We start from the raw sequence: 18560 nt of genomic DNA, 5'->3' as shown, positions 1-18560 counted from the left end.
TTGTCATATTGTCGAGAAAATGGAGGGTAACTTGCTGTGAGCTTGTTGGTCGTGATCTGTTGATAATTTCTTGCTCATTTTCTAGAAAATCGTAAGTATGTCATCAAGAACTTAACCTTTTATACACTGTCTTGTTTTAATTTTCAATATTGCGGGTAGTTTATTCAGTAACGGAGCATTATCACAACGATTTTTGTTGTGAACTTATTTACATATGGCATTGCCATTTTGAATCCTTTGTTGTGAAATTACGTATGTATAAACGATGAATTGACTGTATATTATAACTTTGTTTCATTTTATGTCGAAAATGAACTTATCTGTTTCATGACATACACGTTACATAACGAATTCCTTATGACATAAATGAAGTAGACCATCGGAAATATTTTAATAATAGCAACAATTATTAATCTATTAAACTGAAGCGATGACTACTAAAAAAAATGCTATTTTGGCTTTTATTACTCGTTATTTTCAGGATCTGAACTTAGCTTTGCTCGTGTTTACTGCTTGTGTTCTTACAGCTCTATGTGGTTGTAGAAAATATGGTTTGAAACACCTGACTAAACATCTCACCTATTGTTGTTGAAAATTAGCCTTAGCATTAGATCTTTTGTTCAAAGGTAACTTAGTGATCTAGGATTGTACTTATTTCCTTGTTTTTTTTCCTTTTCTTTTGAACAAGTATTTTGCTTGAGCTGTATTTAAGTTGAATGACCTTTTTCTCATAAAATCTTCAACATTGTATGGAATTTTGTTTTTTCTCAGTTTTATTTTTGAACTGCATTTACTTATCTGCTTTTCAAATAGAAAATCACTCAAAATTTCCAGTTGAAGGACTAATGTACAAACCGTAGCTCTATTGTTCTGTATATAATATAAACTTCTGAATTTTATACTTAAAAAGAATGACCTAGTATACTATAGTAGTTAAAAGTTTACAAACTTCAGAATGCATGTGTTGACAATTTTTTGAGAAAAATTAAATTAGTTGAATTTTAGTACTCCAAAGTGGCTTACACCTTTACCCAGAAAATATTGATCACAGCCTTGTCTTTTATTCTAATTTTGCTCTATAAACTGAATTTCAAACACAAGTTTATATTTTGTTCCAAACCCAGATTTTATTGTTATATACTTTGTGGTTTGTTGTTATGCAGTTGTTTGTAGCCAAAGTGTTGTTAGAAACTAGTACTCAAAGTATTTTGCTTAAATTTTAAGTTGATAGTGAAGCATATTTGCTTTCGCTGTTTTATCAAGTCCTTTCCAATTGAAGTAGGATACATTTTTAACTTGATGTCTAAAAATGTTTACACAGCATAGTCGTGCTACTGTTATAGAAATTACTTGAAACAACAAGAAACAGATTTTCTCTGGTGGCTTACACGATTTGAAACTTAACTTTAATGTAATTTTTTCAAATATTTTATTTAAAACATTTATCATGAACAGTGTAGCCCAGCGTAGGAATGAACAGTGTACCATGTACAATTTGAACATTGTTTTTGCTGAAATATAAAAAGTGCACTTAATTTTTTTAATGATTTGGAAAAAAGTAAATGTGCATTGATTAGTAGCATACAAATTGCCATTATTTGTATTATGAGATCAATGATTTTTTATAAAGCGATTCAGACATCAATAAAAACATAAGAAATACCCTAACAATAAATATGCTTTTTAAAAATATTAGTTAACTGTTGCATGGTATTAAGCATAATGGAGTATTTATTTAATATAAGTCTAGGTACCTGCATATAAAAACTATTGATGGGGACATTGAATGTATATATTTTTTGAAATTATTGCATATCATTTTTTGTTAACTAATTCACAAACAAGTGCAGCCAGATCACAATATTGGTTAAGCTATGTCAATTTTAGAACATTTGTTACTCATTTAGAAACCTTTGTTTATCTAGTAACGATAATGTAAGCAAAATAAACAGGTTGACTGTGCCATTTCAGCTCATAGAAGTGGCATAGAGTATGCAAAACTGTTTAGTATCTAAAATATTGCTATGTAGCATTACAGCCCCATGTGTCTGACAGATGTCTATTGATATGAATTTGTATTTTTAAAACTAACTTTAACATCATCCATTTGCTCATGACCTAAACAACAAATCATATCTTTTAAATTTCGTTAAAAAACAAACAGTTTTTGAAATAAACATTGTAATTATTGACAGATATTCAAGCATATTGGGTTATGTATAATTCAAATTTTTTGGAAACTTTTGAAATTTTAGAAATATTTTTGGAAAACATTTGATGCAAAATTTATGACATGCCAAGTATTTCACCTTAATTTTCCAAAGGTGTAATTAAATTCATGGCATATGAACAAGAAAATGGTTGCTTAAATCATATGTACCAAATCATGTTTCAATTTTTTTTGTTTACAAACGAAATTCTGCCGAATAACATCAATTATCTAATAATACGCCTTAGAGTGTTAAACAGTGACTTGCAAAATCAACCAGCCACAACTAGATATTCGAGTTATAAAATAGCCGGAGCCGGAGTTCAGAACTGACACGAGGCTGAAGCCGGAGATAAAAAACCGAAGTTTTCACGGCACTATCATGAAGAGAAGAAAAAGTTCACACATCTCCGAACTTTGTTCACCATCTGGCAACACTGAACACGCAATTCACGAACGTTTTAAGATCACTCGCTTTAATCTCAACGTGTATGTAGATGTGAGAGACTATGTTTTATACGGCTGCTAAAGATTCGCAGTTTGTCAAGTTAAGCTTCAATTTTGTTTTTTAAACAATGAACTTACGTTAAATTTTCTGTTTATAAATATTATTTTCATCGTTATTACTAATAGTAGCGTAGCCAGTCCGCATATTTGGTCATGCTTAGCGAATCTCCCTGCTTTTCCATTGATCATTTTAGTGATAGTCTATTGCTTTTGCAATGAATTTCAAGATATTTTCCATTCAAGAGAAAGTAAACGAGCAGGCTACACCTCTGTTCGCCATGATATATTGTTGTATTGCATTCTTAAAGTGCTTGTTTCTTCCTCCATTTTATGTTAAGGTTCTCCTCATTAAAAATTCTTTTCGAGAGCATCGTTTACAAAAGTGGAAGGACAAGGGTTCACAGTTTCTATAAAGGAGTCTGTACCCACGGTGTCTGGTGCTTTTACCGGTGCCAAAGCCAACGAAAGTGATACTGCAGCTGCACAAGCCAGTTTTCAACGATGGGTACCTCCACATATTGCTCGAGAGACAGAAAAATCAAGCGATGCCGTATTTAGACGAGTCAGAGCGTATGTATTTAGTTGAAATTATGGCTAGTTTACGAAGTTTATTAAACCAAAGCTACGCGCGCAACTTTTTTCACCGCCATTTTTCGAAGTTGTCTACAAATGTGGTAAACTTCTGATTACACGTGACGCATTTTTTACATAAATTTTGATCTTTCATCTCATAGGCGAGAATCGTTTTGTCGTGTAGTGTTTTTCCAGTTAAAGGAGCTACGCAAAGTAAAATCGTAAAGACTCCACGAAAAATATTCAACTTGTTATATCACGATCAATTTTTGCTCGTTTTCGATCGGAACGATTTTCAACGTTTGTTGACAACATCAAAAATTGTGATAAAAAAAAGCGCTCGCGTAACTATAGAAAAACCTACACTTTGCATATGAAGTAGCGCATGTTATGATTTTTTTGTTTCTGTTGTGTGTGAAAGAACTGCGAGTAGTTTCACCTTTTTGAGTTGCATTTATTTTTAGAATCCTCAACAAACTCACGCCTGAAAAATTTGATAAATTGTCTGATGAGCTTCTTCATGTTGGCATCAACACAAAATTCATTTTAAAGGGTATTATACTTTTGGTAAGTTTGTATGTGTGTCTCTGTGTCAACTTTTTACTATACTATCTACTTCTGTTTATACCACTATATACTAGTATGGCTGTGTTAGCCTGTGTTTTTTCACGAGTTGTTTTCTTTTGATTTGAATATTTGACGTGCTGTGTAGAGATGACAGTGTGCACCAATAATATTACAGTTATTGCTTCTTGCCAGTAGCCAAGTTAGCCTGTTTTTGACTCCTACAATGCAAATATTTTTGTGTGCAATCACCTTAACAATGTGTTGAAATAATTTTTTGTTGAGCTATCGATGTATGCGCTCCTGTTTTTTATATTGAAATAAAGTTCTTATGTTACACGACATATTTTTGCCAGGTTTATGAAAAGGCTCTCGATGAACCAAAATACAGTTTGCTCTATGCCCAGTTGTGTTTACGTCTTTCTCAACTTGCTCCTAATTTTGACGATCCTGGAAAAGCAGGGCATTCGGTAAGTGCTTGAGAAAATGGATGTTAGGCCTAGTTTGAAGTCGAACTTTACATGAACTTTACATGAACTAGACATGAACTAAATGCATCAAAGACAAAAGAAAATGAGATGAACTCCCTCATTATCTATTGCTTTAAATGCATTTTATTCATGTAAAGCTCATTTAAAGTTCGACATCTAAACTAGGCCTTAGACTATTTTTTTGTGGATCGACATTCGTGCAACTCATTTAAACGTAAAATTCTCAAATGGAGAATTGAGACTATTTTTTCTCAGAAAATCGAGACTATTTCGTCTTTCTGACGGCGAATTCGCTACACGAAATTTTGTCCAGTAATAGTACATCCAAGTTCATAGAAGGCAAAACTATGTTTCAGAATTAGGGATTCTAAGTTTTGCATAATTCTCTCTAAACTGTGCAGTTATTTGTTGGGGAGGACGGTGTTGTAGTCCTTCATGGATGAAATGTATTTCCGCTTAATTTAGTACATGCACATGGGTTATGTTTTTATTCAATGAATCTTCTCCATGAATTAAAAATAGGTACACTGCGTACATATGGGTACCCTGAAAAGTCTATAGCTGCTGCATGAAGTAGATTCAATGAACATAGTTCAATAAAATTTTATGACATGTATATTAGGGGCTGATTACGTGGGCGAGTTGTCTCGTCTAAGCAAGTTGACCCGCTTAGCCTAGTTGACTTGCATTGCAAATGTTATATATATTATTATTTCGATTACATAACAATCAAGTTGTCCAGTCTAGCCGGAATCCCGGTTGTTGCTTGCCGAGTTACTCGTATAGGCGGTTTGAAAATTTCAATGTAATTGCATTCTGCCGAGTTTGCTCGGCAAAGCGCGATAAAAAATTTGATTCACGCGTGTGTTTATTGGTCAGTTTAAATTGACATAGACGTTAGTGCATGTCTCTGTTCAACCAGCGGCTACAAGCTTCCAAAATTCACCGGAAAACTTGTTGCCCAGAGGTTTGAATGGGATACCAAAATAATAAAAGATTAACTGGGTGTGTTATAAAAATATGAAAGGTTACCATATTTTCGTAAAAGCTCTATCGCTATTGCGCATTTAATGTCAACGACGACGAGTTTTTTGAAAATAGACATGTTTCGACATCTCATGATGCCATCTTCAGTGAAATAATAAATGATACAAGGTTTATATAAAAGTAATATGATACATAAATTATAACAAAAATAAGGAAATGAGATAAATTAATTGAGAGCATGTTACAAACTAAATATTGTGTTGAATCGAAAAGCTTGAACATTGAGTTCAAGGTTAGTTTTGTTAATGTGGAGTGCATTTTGATTTTAAGGGAGAATGAGGTGTCTGCAGTGTCGATGATTTTGAAGCAAGAGGGTGAATAGTTGATTTACATATTGAGATTTAAGAAGGTGCTGGTAGATATGAGAGTTTTTGTCTGTTGTGGTATGTTCCCTGATTCTGGTGGATAAACGGCGCGAAGTTTCGCCAAAATATCGGGAATTACATCCCGCGCAATTATATTCATATACCACCATTGATTTAATTGAATCGGGGATTGGGTCTTTGAATGAGAAATGTCTTTTGATTTTGAATGATGTGAAAATTAGTCGAACGTCTATATTTGTACAGAAGCGTTTCATAATGTTCGTAAGTCTGCGCTGTGTGTGTTGTGAGTAATGTCCGATGTATGGTAGTTTGAAGTATTGAGTTTTTATTTTGGAATTATTGTTTGCGTTTGTCGTGGTCGTCGTATCAGGAGTTTCAGTGTCCAGTTTGAGCTTACTGGTATTTTCTTGTGTCGAGATATCGTACCCTCATTCTGCTGGATAAATGGCGCGAAGTTTCACTCAATCATCCGGACACTTTTTCATGTAGCATAGTGTTTAGCTGCGCATGCGCAGTGGCTACCCACTTAAAGGAGGAGCATCATAAAAATGGTTGTACGCATCCCCATATCCTGTCAAACAAAATGTGCTTACTTTAATTTGAAGTGTTGCTGCCAGTAGCTGTAGTAGACTGATGTAAGTAGTTAAATACATGACTGATCACGACAATGAGCATTGACCTCTGTATTCAATTAATCGAAACATCTTAATACTGTCATATTGTTACATTGATAATAACTGTGATGGCTTCGGGGGATGGGGAGACTCTTGGTCCTTGTGTGAGTAATCAGAACGAACATTGCTATTTTATAACGTTTCCGTGGATAATACTGATTTAGAACAATGACGAATTCTTATCAAACATTGATGAATTCTTTACTTTTGTTGTTCACAAATATTTTGCTTCATTCGTGGTTTCACATCGGCTTAGAAACTTTAGCTGAAGTCGTGTGCTCACGCATACTGAAGGATTTCTGTTTTTACAGACATTTCGCCGTCTTTTGCTCAAGCAGTGTGAAGAAGAGTTTAACAGCCGATCAAAAGCCAGTACAGGTAGTTATATATTATTGATATGAAAAGTGTGTGAATATAGTGTCCACAATTACTATATATGCACATGCATGCAGTAGTTTCTGCGCAAAAGTTTTTTCAAATCATCTGCAGCATTATGTAGCAAAGAAAGAGTAAATTGCATCGTAATTTCTGCAATTTTTCTCCGTAGAAATATGCAAAATGGCGAAATAGTTTTGTCTTAGCGTCAATTTTTTTCTATAGTTATTTGACGCTATAATTGCAACAATGTGGTTTGCCATTATACTTTTTTAACGGATGATGTCTTATTTATAGCTATCTTTTCTGCTGAGATACATTTGATTTTTTCTTTCGACCGTTTTCATCTGTGTGTTTACCGACTTTCTTATTACATACGTAGAGGAATAAAATTGTTTTTTGTGTTTGTCTTGTCTTGCAGCTCTCGATAGAAAAGATGGAGTTCTTAGTTTGGAAGAGGAAGAACAGAGAGCAAGCAATAAACGGAAGATGCTTGGCAACATTAAGTTTATCGGTTTGTACTTCCGTATATCTGTACTTTGTTTCCAATTGATCAAAATATATGCACTGTTCCTTCGACTCTTAAATATAGTAGTACCCACAATACTGGAATTGTTCTTCGTACGATATATTATCCTTCAAAATTTTGTTTATTCAGTCTGCAACATTATGCTGCGTCAACCAAATATGAATAGAACGTGCATTTGAATAGAACGTCAATATACTTTGATTGATGTCTTTTGACAATGTCTATTTTTTGTATCATTATCATGTTTTATAAAATGAAACGCGTGCGCTGATTGGTCTACAGCTGTGTTTGCATTAGCCTGTGCAAAGCACATCTGAGCTCAACCAATCAAATCAATCAAAACAATCAATCAGTCAAAGAGAGTTTGCAAATCGATCATGAATACATTTTTGGAGAAAAATATTTGTCTTTTTCGCATTAATTTCGACCTTCGGTCTAAGCCTGCAAATTTCTGGACTATATTACTAAGTTAATTAAAAGCTAATTTTGACAATTGCGATGTGTTTCTTCTAAAGGGGTCCAAAGCTTTCATTAGAATGTTTTGGGGGTCCGTGACCAACAAAAGGTTAAGAACCCCTGGTCTAAGGCTTGCACTGATCTGCTCTCGAGTTCTCCCAAAGGTCTCCTTGGTTTGCATAAGCCCGTGCTAACACAGTAAACATCTTTAATTTTTTAAATATTTTGTTTTATCATCGTAGGTGAACTCGGTAAACTGGGCATGCTGCACCAGGCGATACTCCACAAATGTATTAAACAGGTTTGACCTATAGCTGTATATTTTTGCACCTGGGCTAACGGAATTTTGGCATATTTTTTTGTTCTCCACGACCTGTTTCAGTAACCCATGCTTTGGAAAACGAGAATCTGTCGAAGAAAAACGTTCAGCTAAAGTTTAAGAACATGTGCGTTCCGAGAAAAAACCAACCCAAAGTCCCTTAAAGTGCATGTGACACGAAAATTTTACTTTTTTAAATTATATTTTTATTCAACAAAACTTTCAAAATGACATCGTACTGTCTAAAACAGTTTCTCCGTATCACTTTTCATTCTCAAGATATTGAAGTTTTTGTAATGTCCAATTCATACAACTTGTTCTTGTTAGGTCATTTTCATTTTCGCATCGTAACAACATGTAATTGGCGTGTACGACAGTTTTCTAATTTTCAATATGAACGTAATAGCCCAATATAAGACTTTTAAAAAAGCCATCACAATAGTAAAATAAAGAAAGATATAGTAATAATGTTTCGTCTTTAACTTAAGACATTTTCAGATTATTTGAGATAAATTATATACATGAGGTTTTAAATACAAGCTTATATTACAGGGTGTTAAATTACATGTGAGGGGAGTAATTTAACACCCTGTAACACGTCACTTGCTTTGTTTATAATCTTACTTTTATATTTATATTAAGTAAAGTATCTTTTTAAAAACACGAGTGCTGATTTGTTGAATGCCCGAAAAACCCGTGTTGCTATGACTTTGTAATCACACGTATTTGCAAGCTGGCCAAAGTCTGGCAGGCTGTGTGCTTTGCTCGAGAAATTGAAAAGGCAAAAACATAAACTGTATGTCATTGAAAATCATAAATTTATCTTTTTGCATTGTTTTTAAAAAGGGTATTTTCTAAAGGAAATAGAGAACATTCCGTGTATATGTTTCTATGTGTAGAGTTGTAGAAACACTTGAGAATGTTTGGGTAAAACTTAACGCAATGTCGCCTTTTCTTCCAAACTTTCCAGCTATGACTATAATTCTATATTAGTTTGCGGAAAATGTTTCTTATTTCTTAACTTATATCTTCCATTGCTCTTTAAGCTTCTGGATAAAAAAAAGCGCGCGACAATGGCAGATATTTCGGAAGATATGGAATGCTTGTGTCACTTGATGAAGACTGTTGGACCACAACTTGATGTTCTCAAAGCAAAGGTTAGAGTTTTCCTTTTGACTTGCAGTTTAATTAAATATTTGCTTGTCATATGTGATTAATGTAGCGATAAAGAGTTGGCGTTTTTTCAAACAACGAAATTAAGTCTGACAAAGTACATTGATCTTGCAGAGATTTATATGTTTAAAAGCTGATTCATCTATGTTGCTGACGTGCTCATTGTCATGCTTTGATCTTACTATAGTTATTTAATTCTAATTCGAAAATTTCTTAACCCAGAACTACTAAGTAGTTTCGCACATTTGAACAATTTATTTCGTAAAATGCAGTTCTCACAGGCCTCGTTCTATTTTTTTGCCCAGGCACTGGGCTTTGCATGCAACACTTAGCTGAGCTACCCTATTGTAGGTATTTCCGAGTGCAGTATAATTCGGTGCATTGAAGGGAATGCTTTTTTCCAAGTTAATCGAATTTATAGAAACTCTGCAGTGATCAACCGCTTTTTTTTGCAGCCACTTTTTGATCAATACTTTGATCGGATCCATCACATTCTGAAGAATACCGATCTGCCATCCCGCAATCGTTTTATGCTTCAAGATATGATCGAAATGAGGAAGAATAAGGTAAATCTTAACAACATGGCATATCATCGTTCTGTATCTTTGCATGTGATTTAGCGGAATCACACTTATTTTTGCACTGTGTTCTCCTTTATGTTTAATGATCCCTTTCTTTAGAAAATCAATTTGGTATATTTATGAGTTGCTCCTTTGGATTTACCATGAAAAGATTTTTCTATACAGCTTAGCGTATATCGTGTGGGTCCCCTAGTCTAGCTGTCCTTTGATACGGGGCTTTATTCGTAAAGTCAGAACATTCATTTCCCATACTATCGCCCAAATTCTCGTAATGCTTAAAGAATCATAGTAAACCACTATGCAATGCGCTCTCTGTGAATGTATAAAAGTTTTTGTTGTTTATAGATAAAAAAAGTATTTTTAGAAGCTTGCTAGAGATTTTTTTTTTATAAACTTATATAATTGGGTTGGTAGAAACTCATTCAAAATTATATAAGCTTAACGGTTGAACACATACCTAAAAAAGAAGACCAAAACTTGGTATTCATATAAATATTTGGTATTTGAAATCAAACACTACTAACTATTGTCGAAGTTGTACTAAGATTCTAAGAGGAAGATCATCGTGTGATGGAATAAATTATCATATTTAGCACGAATAGTAACAAACAAGAGGCGCGCGTTGCATTTTGGTTCACAATGATTCGTTTTATTTCTTATGTGATTTCAGTGGGCACCAAGACGTGCTGCACAGGATAATTCAGCTCCAAAACTGATACGTGAAATCAGGCAAGATTCCATACAGGTCAGCCAATCTATATTGTGTGTTACTGTACACTTCCCCACAAGTACTGTTAGTGATCCAAGAAATGCCCCCTAACAATTGCACTCCCCGTATCTAATAGAGCGCCCCATCTCTAATAGAGCCCCCCACCACGTTAACAATATGATGTTATAATTATAACGCCCTTAATGTATTCTCCCGGAGGAATAAGTGAGTTCTGTCTTTCAAATCTCAATGTTTCCCGAGACGAAGTCACCGAGACTCCAGAGAAAACCAAACTCGATATGTCCCGACGATCACACATAACTGTTTTGTTATATTGATACAGAGATCATAGATTTTAGCAGCTTTACAATAAAATAAACGTCTTTCGGTGGAGATTCGTCGGGCAAAATCTCGTTGGAAAATGCAATAATAGCGACCACATTTTTTTGGTCTAGTTTCCAGTGTTTTCTAAATCGTTACTTTCTATTATTATATGGCAAGTGTCACTTCCGGCAAAATGGCGCGCTTTGATTTTCTCAGAAACATTTTTGCTGGTCCATTATTTTCCGTGGTGAACCACGATCTAAAATGCGAAATTTTACAGTCAAATGTAAACAAACGTCGTAAAGCAAACAGCAAAACGCAAAAAAAAACGAAACAAAGCACGTTTGCGAGTGCGAGTCGAAGGAAAATCACTTGGAAAACGGTTTAACTATCCAGACGATTCAATTTGAAACGATTAATTTTTTACTGACGAAAGCTAGAAAATTGACTAGGACGACAAAGAAAGCTGGCGTCGTTTGAGGTCAAATAAAGCCATTTATTAAACGTTTAAACTTCGCTTGCTCGGTCTTTACTGAGAAATATTGGACAAAAATTCTTGGTCTGATAGATCTCCGTAAAAATCTCGAGGTCGGTCAATAAGGGCTTATTGATAGTTGAATTTCGTCGCTTAAGCTCGCGAGAAATGTTTTTTTTAGTTTTCGAGTTTTCGGCTTCGTGTCTGTTTTATTTGTTATAATATTAAAATAAGCGGGCAACAATTTTTCACTTGTTTTCCTGCCAGGAAACATTTATTTGAAGTCATGTGACTACGAATGAACCAATCACATTTTACATACACGGCACATATACATTGTGAGTTATCCATTGAACTGAATACAATTGGAAGGCTTTTTCCCGCCAAAAGTTAAATCCAGCAATTTAATTATAGTCTTAATCATTCCACGCGCGCTCGAACTAGCCTGTGCATTGAACTAAAATACATCTGGAACGATAACTCCTATAGTTTTGTCCCATGATTGGTTGAAGCCAAAATACATGTGAAATTTGTCAAACACGCCCCTCCTGAAAGAATGCTTGCTTTTTTCGGCGTCCGATGTTTATTTTGCTTCTTGGCACTAGGAAAACGTGAAAATAATGAATTAGTGTTGTTGTTTTACACATTTTGTGCTTTAAAATTGCATCTAGGAGAATTAGTTCATGCCACAGCAAGATATTTTCGAGGCGAAACGAGGACGATCGATCGACAAACTAATTCAAGTGTACAAGACGGGACTGAATGTTAAAAAAATATGAATGCTATATAAAACATATTTGAATATTCACAGCATTTTATATAACTTTTTTTGTGTATGATTCATGGCCTTTACGTGTTGATAATAGTCCAGTGGTATATTTTGTTTGATGACACACAATTTTCCTTGTTTTTTTCATTATTGTTTTCGTATGAACTACCAAGCTTATTGTCCCGCAGTGATAAGCATTGTTTTTATTTTCTTTTTCTCTCATTTTTGCTTTACACAGACATGATAAGAATGGAGCGTTGCTTTTTTGAAATAATGTCTGGATTCTTATGCATTTAGCTACATCAATAGAATAGCTTTTTAAAAACTCTTTTTGCGGAGGTCTCACTTTTCTTTATGACAGCGAGCTGTAATTTATTTGCAGTATTTGTATTTTCATGGCATGAAAAATGCTTCTAAAAAACACATTTTTCTCTTTGACAAATAACTCAATTTTTAAGAAACCTAATAGGCTTGTGTATTTAACGTGGAACTACAATATTTAGGTGGTTTGAACGTTTGGGTATACCTGGAACTTTCAAAAACTCAGAAAAAGCAATAAAAATCGCGTGGACTTTTCGTAATTTTCGTCTTTGCTTCAAAATTTCTTAGCAATTTTATGACTTTTGGCTAATTTTTTTTGACATTCTATAATTTTCACTAATATTCGTCAAATTCGATGGTATCTTGAAAAACTACCGCAGGGTTTATTTTCGAAATTTTACAAATATAAAAATGCTATCTTTTGAAATTTTCTTACAAAAGGACTGGCGCGACCTGCAAAAATGAAAAAATCTGGCTTCATTTTACCCCCTAACTTATCGTTACAGATGTATTTTAGTTAAATGGCCTGTTCATCCAAGGGTTGCCTTCCAGTTGTATATTTAGTTTATATGGGTTCTTGATTGGGTTTAGAATATTATTTACATTTGCTCACACTAGTGCAATGGAATTGATACAATATTGTACGCTATTGTACGCCTTTTATTTATTTACCCTCCCCCCAAACCTGTACAATTTATTTATCTTCCCCCAGAACCTCTACAATTTACTTACCCCTCCCCCTAGAACCACTAAAAGGTATTTAAGATATAAGGCGTTTATTGGATTGTTTAAGGTGTACACATTCAAAGTAGTATATGGTAACATTGTGTGCACGGTTAATGAGTTGTTTCTGTATACTTTAGGGTAGAAAAGGGGGCATGATAAATCCTGCTGAGCCTGCGTTTTCACACGGACTTCGTTACAATAAGAAAGGAAGAATATCACCTGGCAGAGGCTTTGAAGATGTCTTTATGTCCGACTCAAGCTTTGATTCATTTCTTCCTGTCAATAACTTTGGCGACATAAGTATTCACGATGACCCATTTTATTCCATTCATGGCTTCCAAGCAAGGTAACAATTTTATGTCAAGTTCTTTGTAGTAATCTTCAGCTTTTATTCTTTTAAAAGATAAACTAGCCTTTTGAAAATCGGAATTAGAGGCAATTTGAATGTTTAAGCCCGCCGCACATTGGTGAATTTGCCGCGCGTACTTGTTATTCGTGACAAGTGTGATCGACAAAATTTCCTAGTGTGCTCGGAAGTTTTGAACAAATGCGTTTGATATTTTGACTCATCTGTCACGAATGACAAATGTTGTTCAAAACTTTGAGTGACGAAGTCGTTGAGTAAATCGTGAGCCATGAATGAACGCCTTGTTTCTATATTCAGATTGGATGAGCTTCCCCCGGTTCGTCCAATGAGAGAGGAAGACCTAAACTATAGTTCTACTAAGCCCAGAGGAAACACTCCCGACTTTATGCCAAACTTCCAGTCTGCACAAAGGAAACAACCAGTCAATGAATCTAGACCAAGGAGAATGTTGGCACAGAAAAGTCGCACAGCTGATGGACAGGTATACGTACTTCTATTTTTCTAAGTTTGAAGGATTGACTTCTTGCAAAAGATATAGATGTTAGTCAATCGAGTTTTCCTTGTTAGTTTATTGTGACAAACACTTAGACAAATGGTTAATCCCTCTCTGTGCTATGAAACAATACGTATGTCATAAACAACGTATTTGTTTTCAGTTATGAAAAGCAAAATTTTTATTCATAACATAGTTTTCAAACCATTTTTTGACTGAAATTATTAGTTTTTATGATTCATGCAACATTTGTTTTTCAAGTATAATGTCACGATATTTTTATTTTGCATTTATATGCATCTTCTTCGTGATAATCCTTAACAAACCGCAATATGATTACGTTCGCCATTCAATAGCATTTTATTTTCGTTTGGATGTAATTGTGAAATTTGTCGCTGAATTAAAGTGTTAGCTTTCTGTTTTTACAATTGACCTCCCCACCCTTCTCTTTTTTGGGGCATTCTCTTCACATCGAAATTGAATTGAAATCAAGTTAATATTTTTTAGCAGTGTCTATACTGTAGTTTAAAGATTTGTAGTCCTTTTATATGTGAACAAGATATCTTTACATCGGCAATTTTCGATTTCTTAGTATAAAAATAACTGCCCAACATATAACTTTCAATATTTTGCCATGGGTAAATAATTTTATTAATAATAACGTTTCGTTTAACAAGACATCAGATTGAAATATCTTACACATAGGAAGTTTGAAAACATATATACTAATTATACTAATTATTATTAATAAAATTATTTATCCAAGGCCATATTGAAAGTTAAATTTTGGGCGATTATATTTATACTAAGATTTCGCTTTCCGCCTGGCAAATCAATTGTCACAATTTTGTCTTCCTGTTTTAAAGTTTTGTATTATAGAAAATTTGAAATGAGCATTCAGATCTCACTTTATACCTCTACACTGTACAGATAAGTCTTCGCCCAGTTCGAGACTCCATGGTCACGCAACCATCCTTGGCTCCTCGTACCCCACAAATCTCTTCGACGTCCAACCAACAAAGACAAACTGTAAGTTTTCCAGATTTAAAATTTTTGTTTGTCAATAATAATTCTTAAAAAGCAACAGGAGTGAAGGGAAGCCCTTTGAACCGTTGCATGAGGAAAATAGACTTTAGCAATGTGAGGTATAGTAACCACTTACCGATCTTTCCAATGTCTGGCATGCGCCTTTTACTTCCTGCTCACATTACGACGGCAGTCGTGTTGACGACTACGTCGTGAAAACATGCAATTTGACGTTTTATCGATGACGGCGGAAACAACTTCAATGTTTGGACAAAAACAACATAAGTATCCTTAATGTTTCCATCTTAAAGGATTATATAGGTCTACTTTGGTCTATACATATATTTATTTAAGTAAAAACTGCAAATGTTTTGTTTTCTGGAGCGTGAAGTACAAACAAAATAAATATCGCGGGTTCTGCTCTAATGTCAGGGGTTTCCTCGTTGCCAAAACAATGAATTTTCTTTATTTATAGTTTTTCTTGATATAAATATTCTACAGTATTTTTCATCGCCAAAAAATAGTTTAATTTAGAAAAAGTAGAAAAAAACAGGCCAGCAAGAAAATGCCGAAATGGATTAAACTTGTTTATGCTATTCTTTGACGAAGGTCTGCTAAATCACCTTAACGACGTCATAGCGTCCTAGACTCAAATCCCCGCGAAAAATTGACGACGTCTTCGACGAAACGACGTGTTTGCTAAATCTCTCTAATATCTGACCGCCGTCCGGAGTCCAATTGATAAGGAAATTCTAGGAGAAAAAAGCGCCGCGCAAAATCCGTTCTCTGATTTCAAACTTCAAGTTTTTATTTCAAACTTCAAATTTTGATTTGAACTTCATGCAGGACGACTAAAATCAACCGGATGTTATCATGTATGGGGAGTTCACGAAATGAAGTACAAGTATGGCGTCCGTTGCCAAGAGGTCTGTATACAGATAAGAGCATTATTTATTTCACTAACTAGAATCACAAACTTGGTAGTTGAGAAGTAAACATCGATTAGAGTTTTAAAAGCAAACAAAATGTATCCGGCAAAAAATTAAAGTTATCGAGGAAACTTGACTTTTGATGACATTATTTGAAATTTGTACAGCAAATATCAAAGTTGAAGCAAGAAGATAAATGTTGTGGGATGCACTTGATTTTTCGTGGGATTTGAACGCCATAGAAACGGCGCCATCTTTCACAAACAACTAACGAATTTTAAAGCAATAAACATTCAGGGCACGTGAAGGAAATTTCCCACAGAAGGCCTTAACAAAAAGTTTGAATGTAAATCTCGGAATTGTTTTTGAAAAGACAAAAAATGAATTGATAAGTAATTCTAGGTAGTGATTAATTATGTAATCTCTAATTTGGATGATAATTCCATGTTTGGTCACAGAATAGGCATCTAACAGAAGGCGTACTCGGCTAAAATCGTGGCGTATTTTTTCACTACGCATGCGTCACTTCCCAGCATAATACTTTCACAAAATCAATATGGAATAGTATTGCATGAGAATGCTATTTCACTAATAATTCACTTTGAAAGCAAACATTTGCCGAAATTTTTACAAAGACTTATCATCTTGCGAAGAAAATAAGGTTTCAAGCTTTTGTAGTGCAAAACAATATGTTTTTAAAAAATCTATATTATCTATTGCGATCTAGCGGAAGTATCTTGCTGGAAGGCGTGTCTGCTTAAAAATTTGCTTCACGAAAGTGGGCGAAACGAACATCAAAGGTTCCGACACGAGTAGACCTACTGTGAAGATATCTATTCTGTGGTTCGGTGTTAAAGCAAATACAAGATATTGATCGTTATCTCATAATCCAATCTTTGATCTTTTTGTACTAGGCTTTAGTAGGTTGTGGCCGGTGGTTATGCCCTATATAATTTAGTGGTTAGAGATTGGAATTTCGCGTGTTGATTGGATTAAGAACAAAAAAAACACTTGAGAAAAACGACGATTTTTTTGAAAGCAAACATGTTTCGACATTATCAGAATGCCATCTTCAGTGCAGAATGGTTAGTGTTAAGTAATATGATACGTAATATGATATGAATAAATTAATTACAATGATATGATATGAATAAACATGAATAAATATGATATGAATAAATTAATTACAATGAGTAGGTTTATGATTTAGTTACAAAATTATAAAATATTTACAAAAAGGAAAAGAAAAATAAGTATTAAGAACTTATAACAAAAAATATTATTATAAAGTAAATATAGTGTTGTAGTGGTGAACTTGGATATTTAAATCGGGATTAGTTTTATTAATGTGTAGAGCTTCCTTGATTTTGAGTGAGAAAGTGGATTGATCAGTGTCGATGATTTTAAAACAGGAAGGTGAGAATTTGTTTTTACATGAAGGAGAGGCTTGAAGATGTTTGTAGATAGTGGAGTTTTGTCTGTGTGAGTATGTTCCTTTATCCTGGTAGATAATTGGCGAGAAGTTTCACCAATATATTACATCCCGCACTTGAAAATTGATAAACTACCATAGATTTGGAAAGTTCGGGAAGTGGGTCTTTAAACGAAAATAAAGATTTTATTTTAAAGGTGTGAAAATAAGTTTAACGTCAACAGTAGCGTTTAATGAAGTTTGCGTTGTGTGTGTCGTGAGTAATCACCTATGTAAGGTAGTTTGAAATAACGTTCATTGTCGGGTTGTTGTATATCGTTAGTGTTAGTTGTGGAGTAGATGAGTCATCCAAATGTTGTATAGTGTTGTTGATGAAATGAAAAGGAAAAGAATTACGTTGAGAGTGAATATTAGTTTCAAATCACGTTGAAAGCCGATGTCTGTGCTGTTAAGTTTCCGTGCTCTGTCGGTCAGTGTTCGTATCAGTCCAATTTGTAATTTAATGGTGCGAAACTAAAAGTTAGTCAAGTCCTGTATATGTTGGTTTGTGGTACGTAGAGGTCATACAGTTTTCATGTGAAAGATGTCAAGAAAGGGTAACTGAATGTAAAGTTTATGCTTTGATGTTGTTTGTTTATTCGTAAAGAGTAATGCTTCGTCTTTGTTATGAAAATACAAAAATGTCGTCAACGTATCTGCGGTAAAATAAAGGTTTGTTGTTGCTGTAGTTATTTAACCAGTTTCGTTCTGAAAAATAGAATGGGTCAAACTTTCCAAATCTATGGTAGTTTATCAATTTTCTGCGGGATGATTGGTGAAACTTCTCGCCAATTATCTACCAGGATAAAGGAACATACTCACACAGACAAAACTCCACTATCTACAAACATCTTCAAATGTAAAACAAATTCTCACCTTCCTGTTTTAAAATCATCGACACTGATCAATCCACTTTCTCACTCAAAATTAAGGAAGCTCTACACATTAATAAAACTAATCCGATTTAAATATCCAAGTTCACCACTACAACACTATATTTACTTTATAATAATATTTTTTGGTTCTTAATACTTATTCCTTTTGTAAATATTTTATAATTTTGTAACTAAATCATAAACCTACTCATTGTAATTAATTTATTCATATCATATTTATTCATGTTTAT

General features: G+C 34.1%; 1 protein-coding gene across 2 annotated transcripts in view; it reads left to right on the top strand.

Moving 5' to 3' along the window:
• Window positions 1–18560, top strand: part of LOC124457467 (eukaryotic translation initiation factor 4 gamma 2-like) — a 39415-nt gene continuing 20855 nt past the window's right edge. For both annotated transcript variants that reach the window (XR_006952612.1, XM_047007710.1), the window contains exons 1-13: window positions 1–91; window positions 3055–3286; window positions 3754–3856; window positions 4210–4323; window positions 6703–6769; window positions 7188–7280; window positions 7994–8052; window positions 9117–9227; window positions 9699–9809; window positions 10495–10569; window positions 13286–13494; window positions 13813–13996; window positions 14939–15037. Coding sequence is in view for 1 of the 2 variants with exons in the window: in XM_047007710.1 (XP_046863666.1) it covers window positions 7256–7280; window positions 7994–8052; window positions 9117–9227; window positions 9699–9809; window positions 10495–10569; window positions 13286–13494; window positions 13813–13996; window positions 14939–15037 (873 nt within the window). In the remaining variant the exon portion in view is untranslated. The remainder of the gene's footprint in view (window positions 92–3054; window positions 3287–3753; window positions 3857–4209; window positions 4324–6702; window positions 6770–7187; window positions 7281–7993; window positions 8053–9116; window positions 9228–9698; window positions 9810–10494; window positions 10570–13285; window positions 13495–13812; window positions 13997–14938; window positions 15038–18560) is intronic.

This window comes from Xenia sp. Carnegie-2017, unplaced genomic scaffold (assembly GCF_021976095.1).
Source record: "Xenia sp. Carnegie-2017 unplaced genomic scaffold, XeniaSp_v1 HiC_scaffold_6, whole genome shotgun sequence".
NCBI classification, from domain to species: domain Eukaryota; kingdom Metazoa; phylum Cnidaria; class Anthozoa; order Malacalcyonacea; family Xeniidae; genus Xenia; species Xenia sp. Carnegie-2017.
Note: the sequence above shows the minus strand (reverse complement) of the source record. Positions and strands in the feature narration are given on the sequence as shown.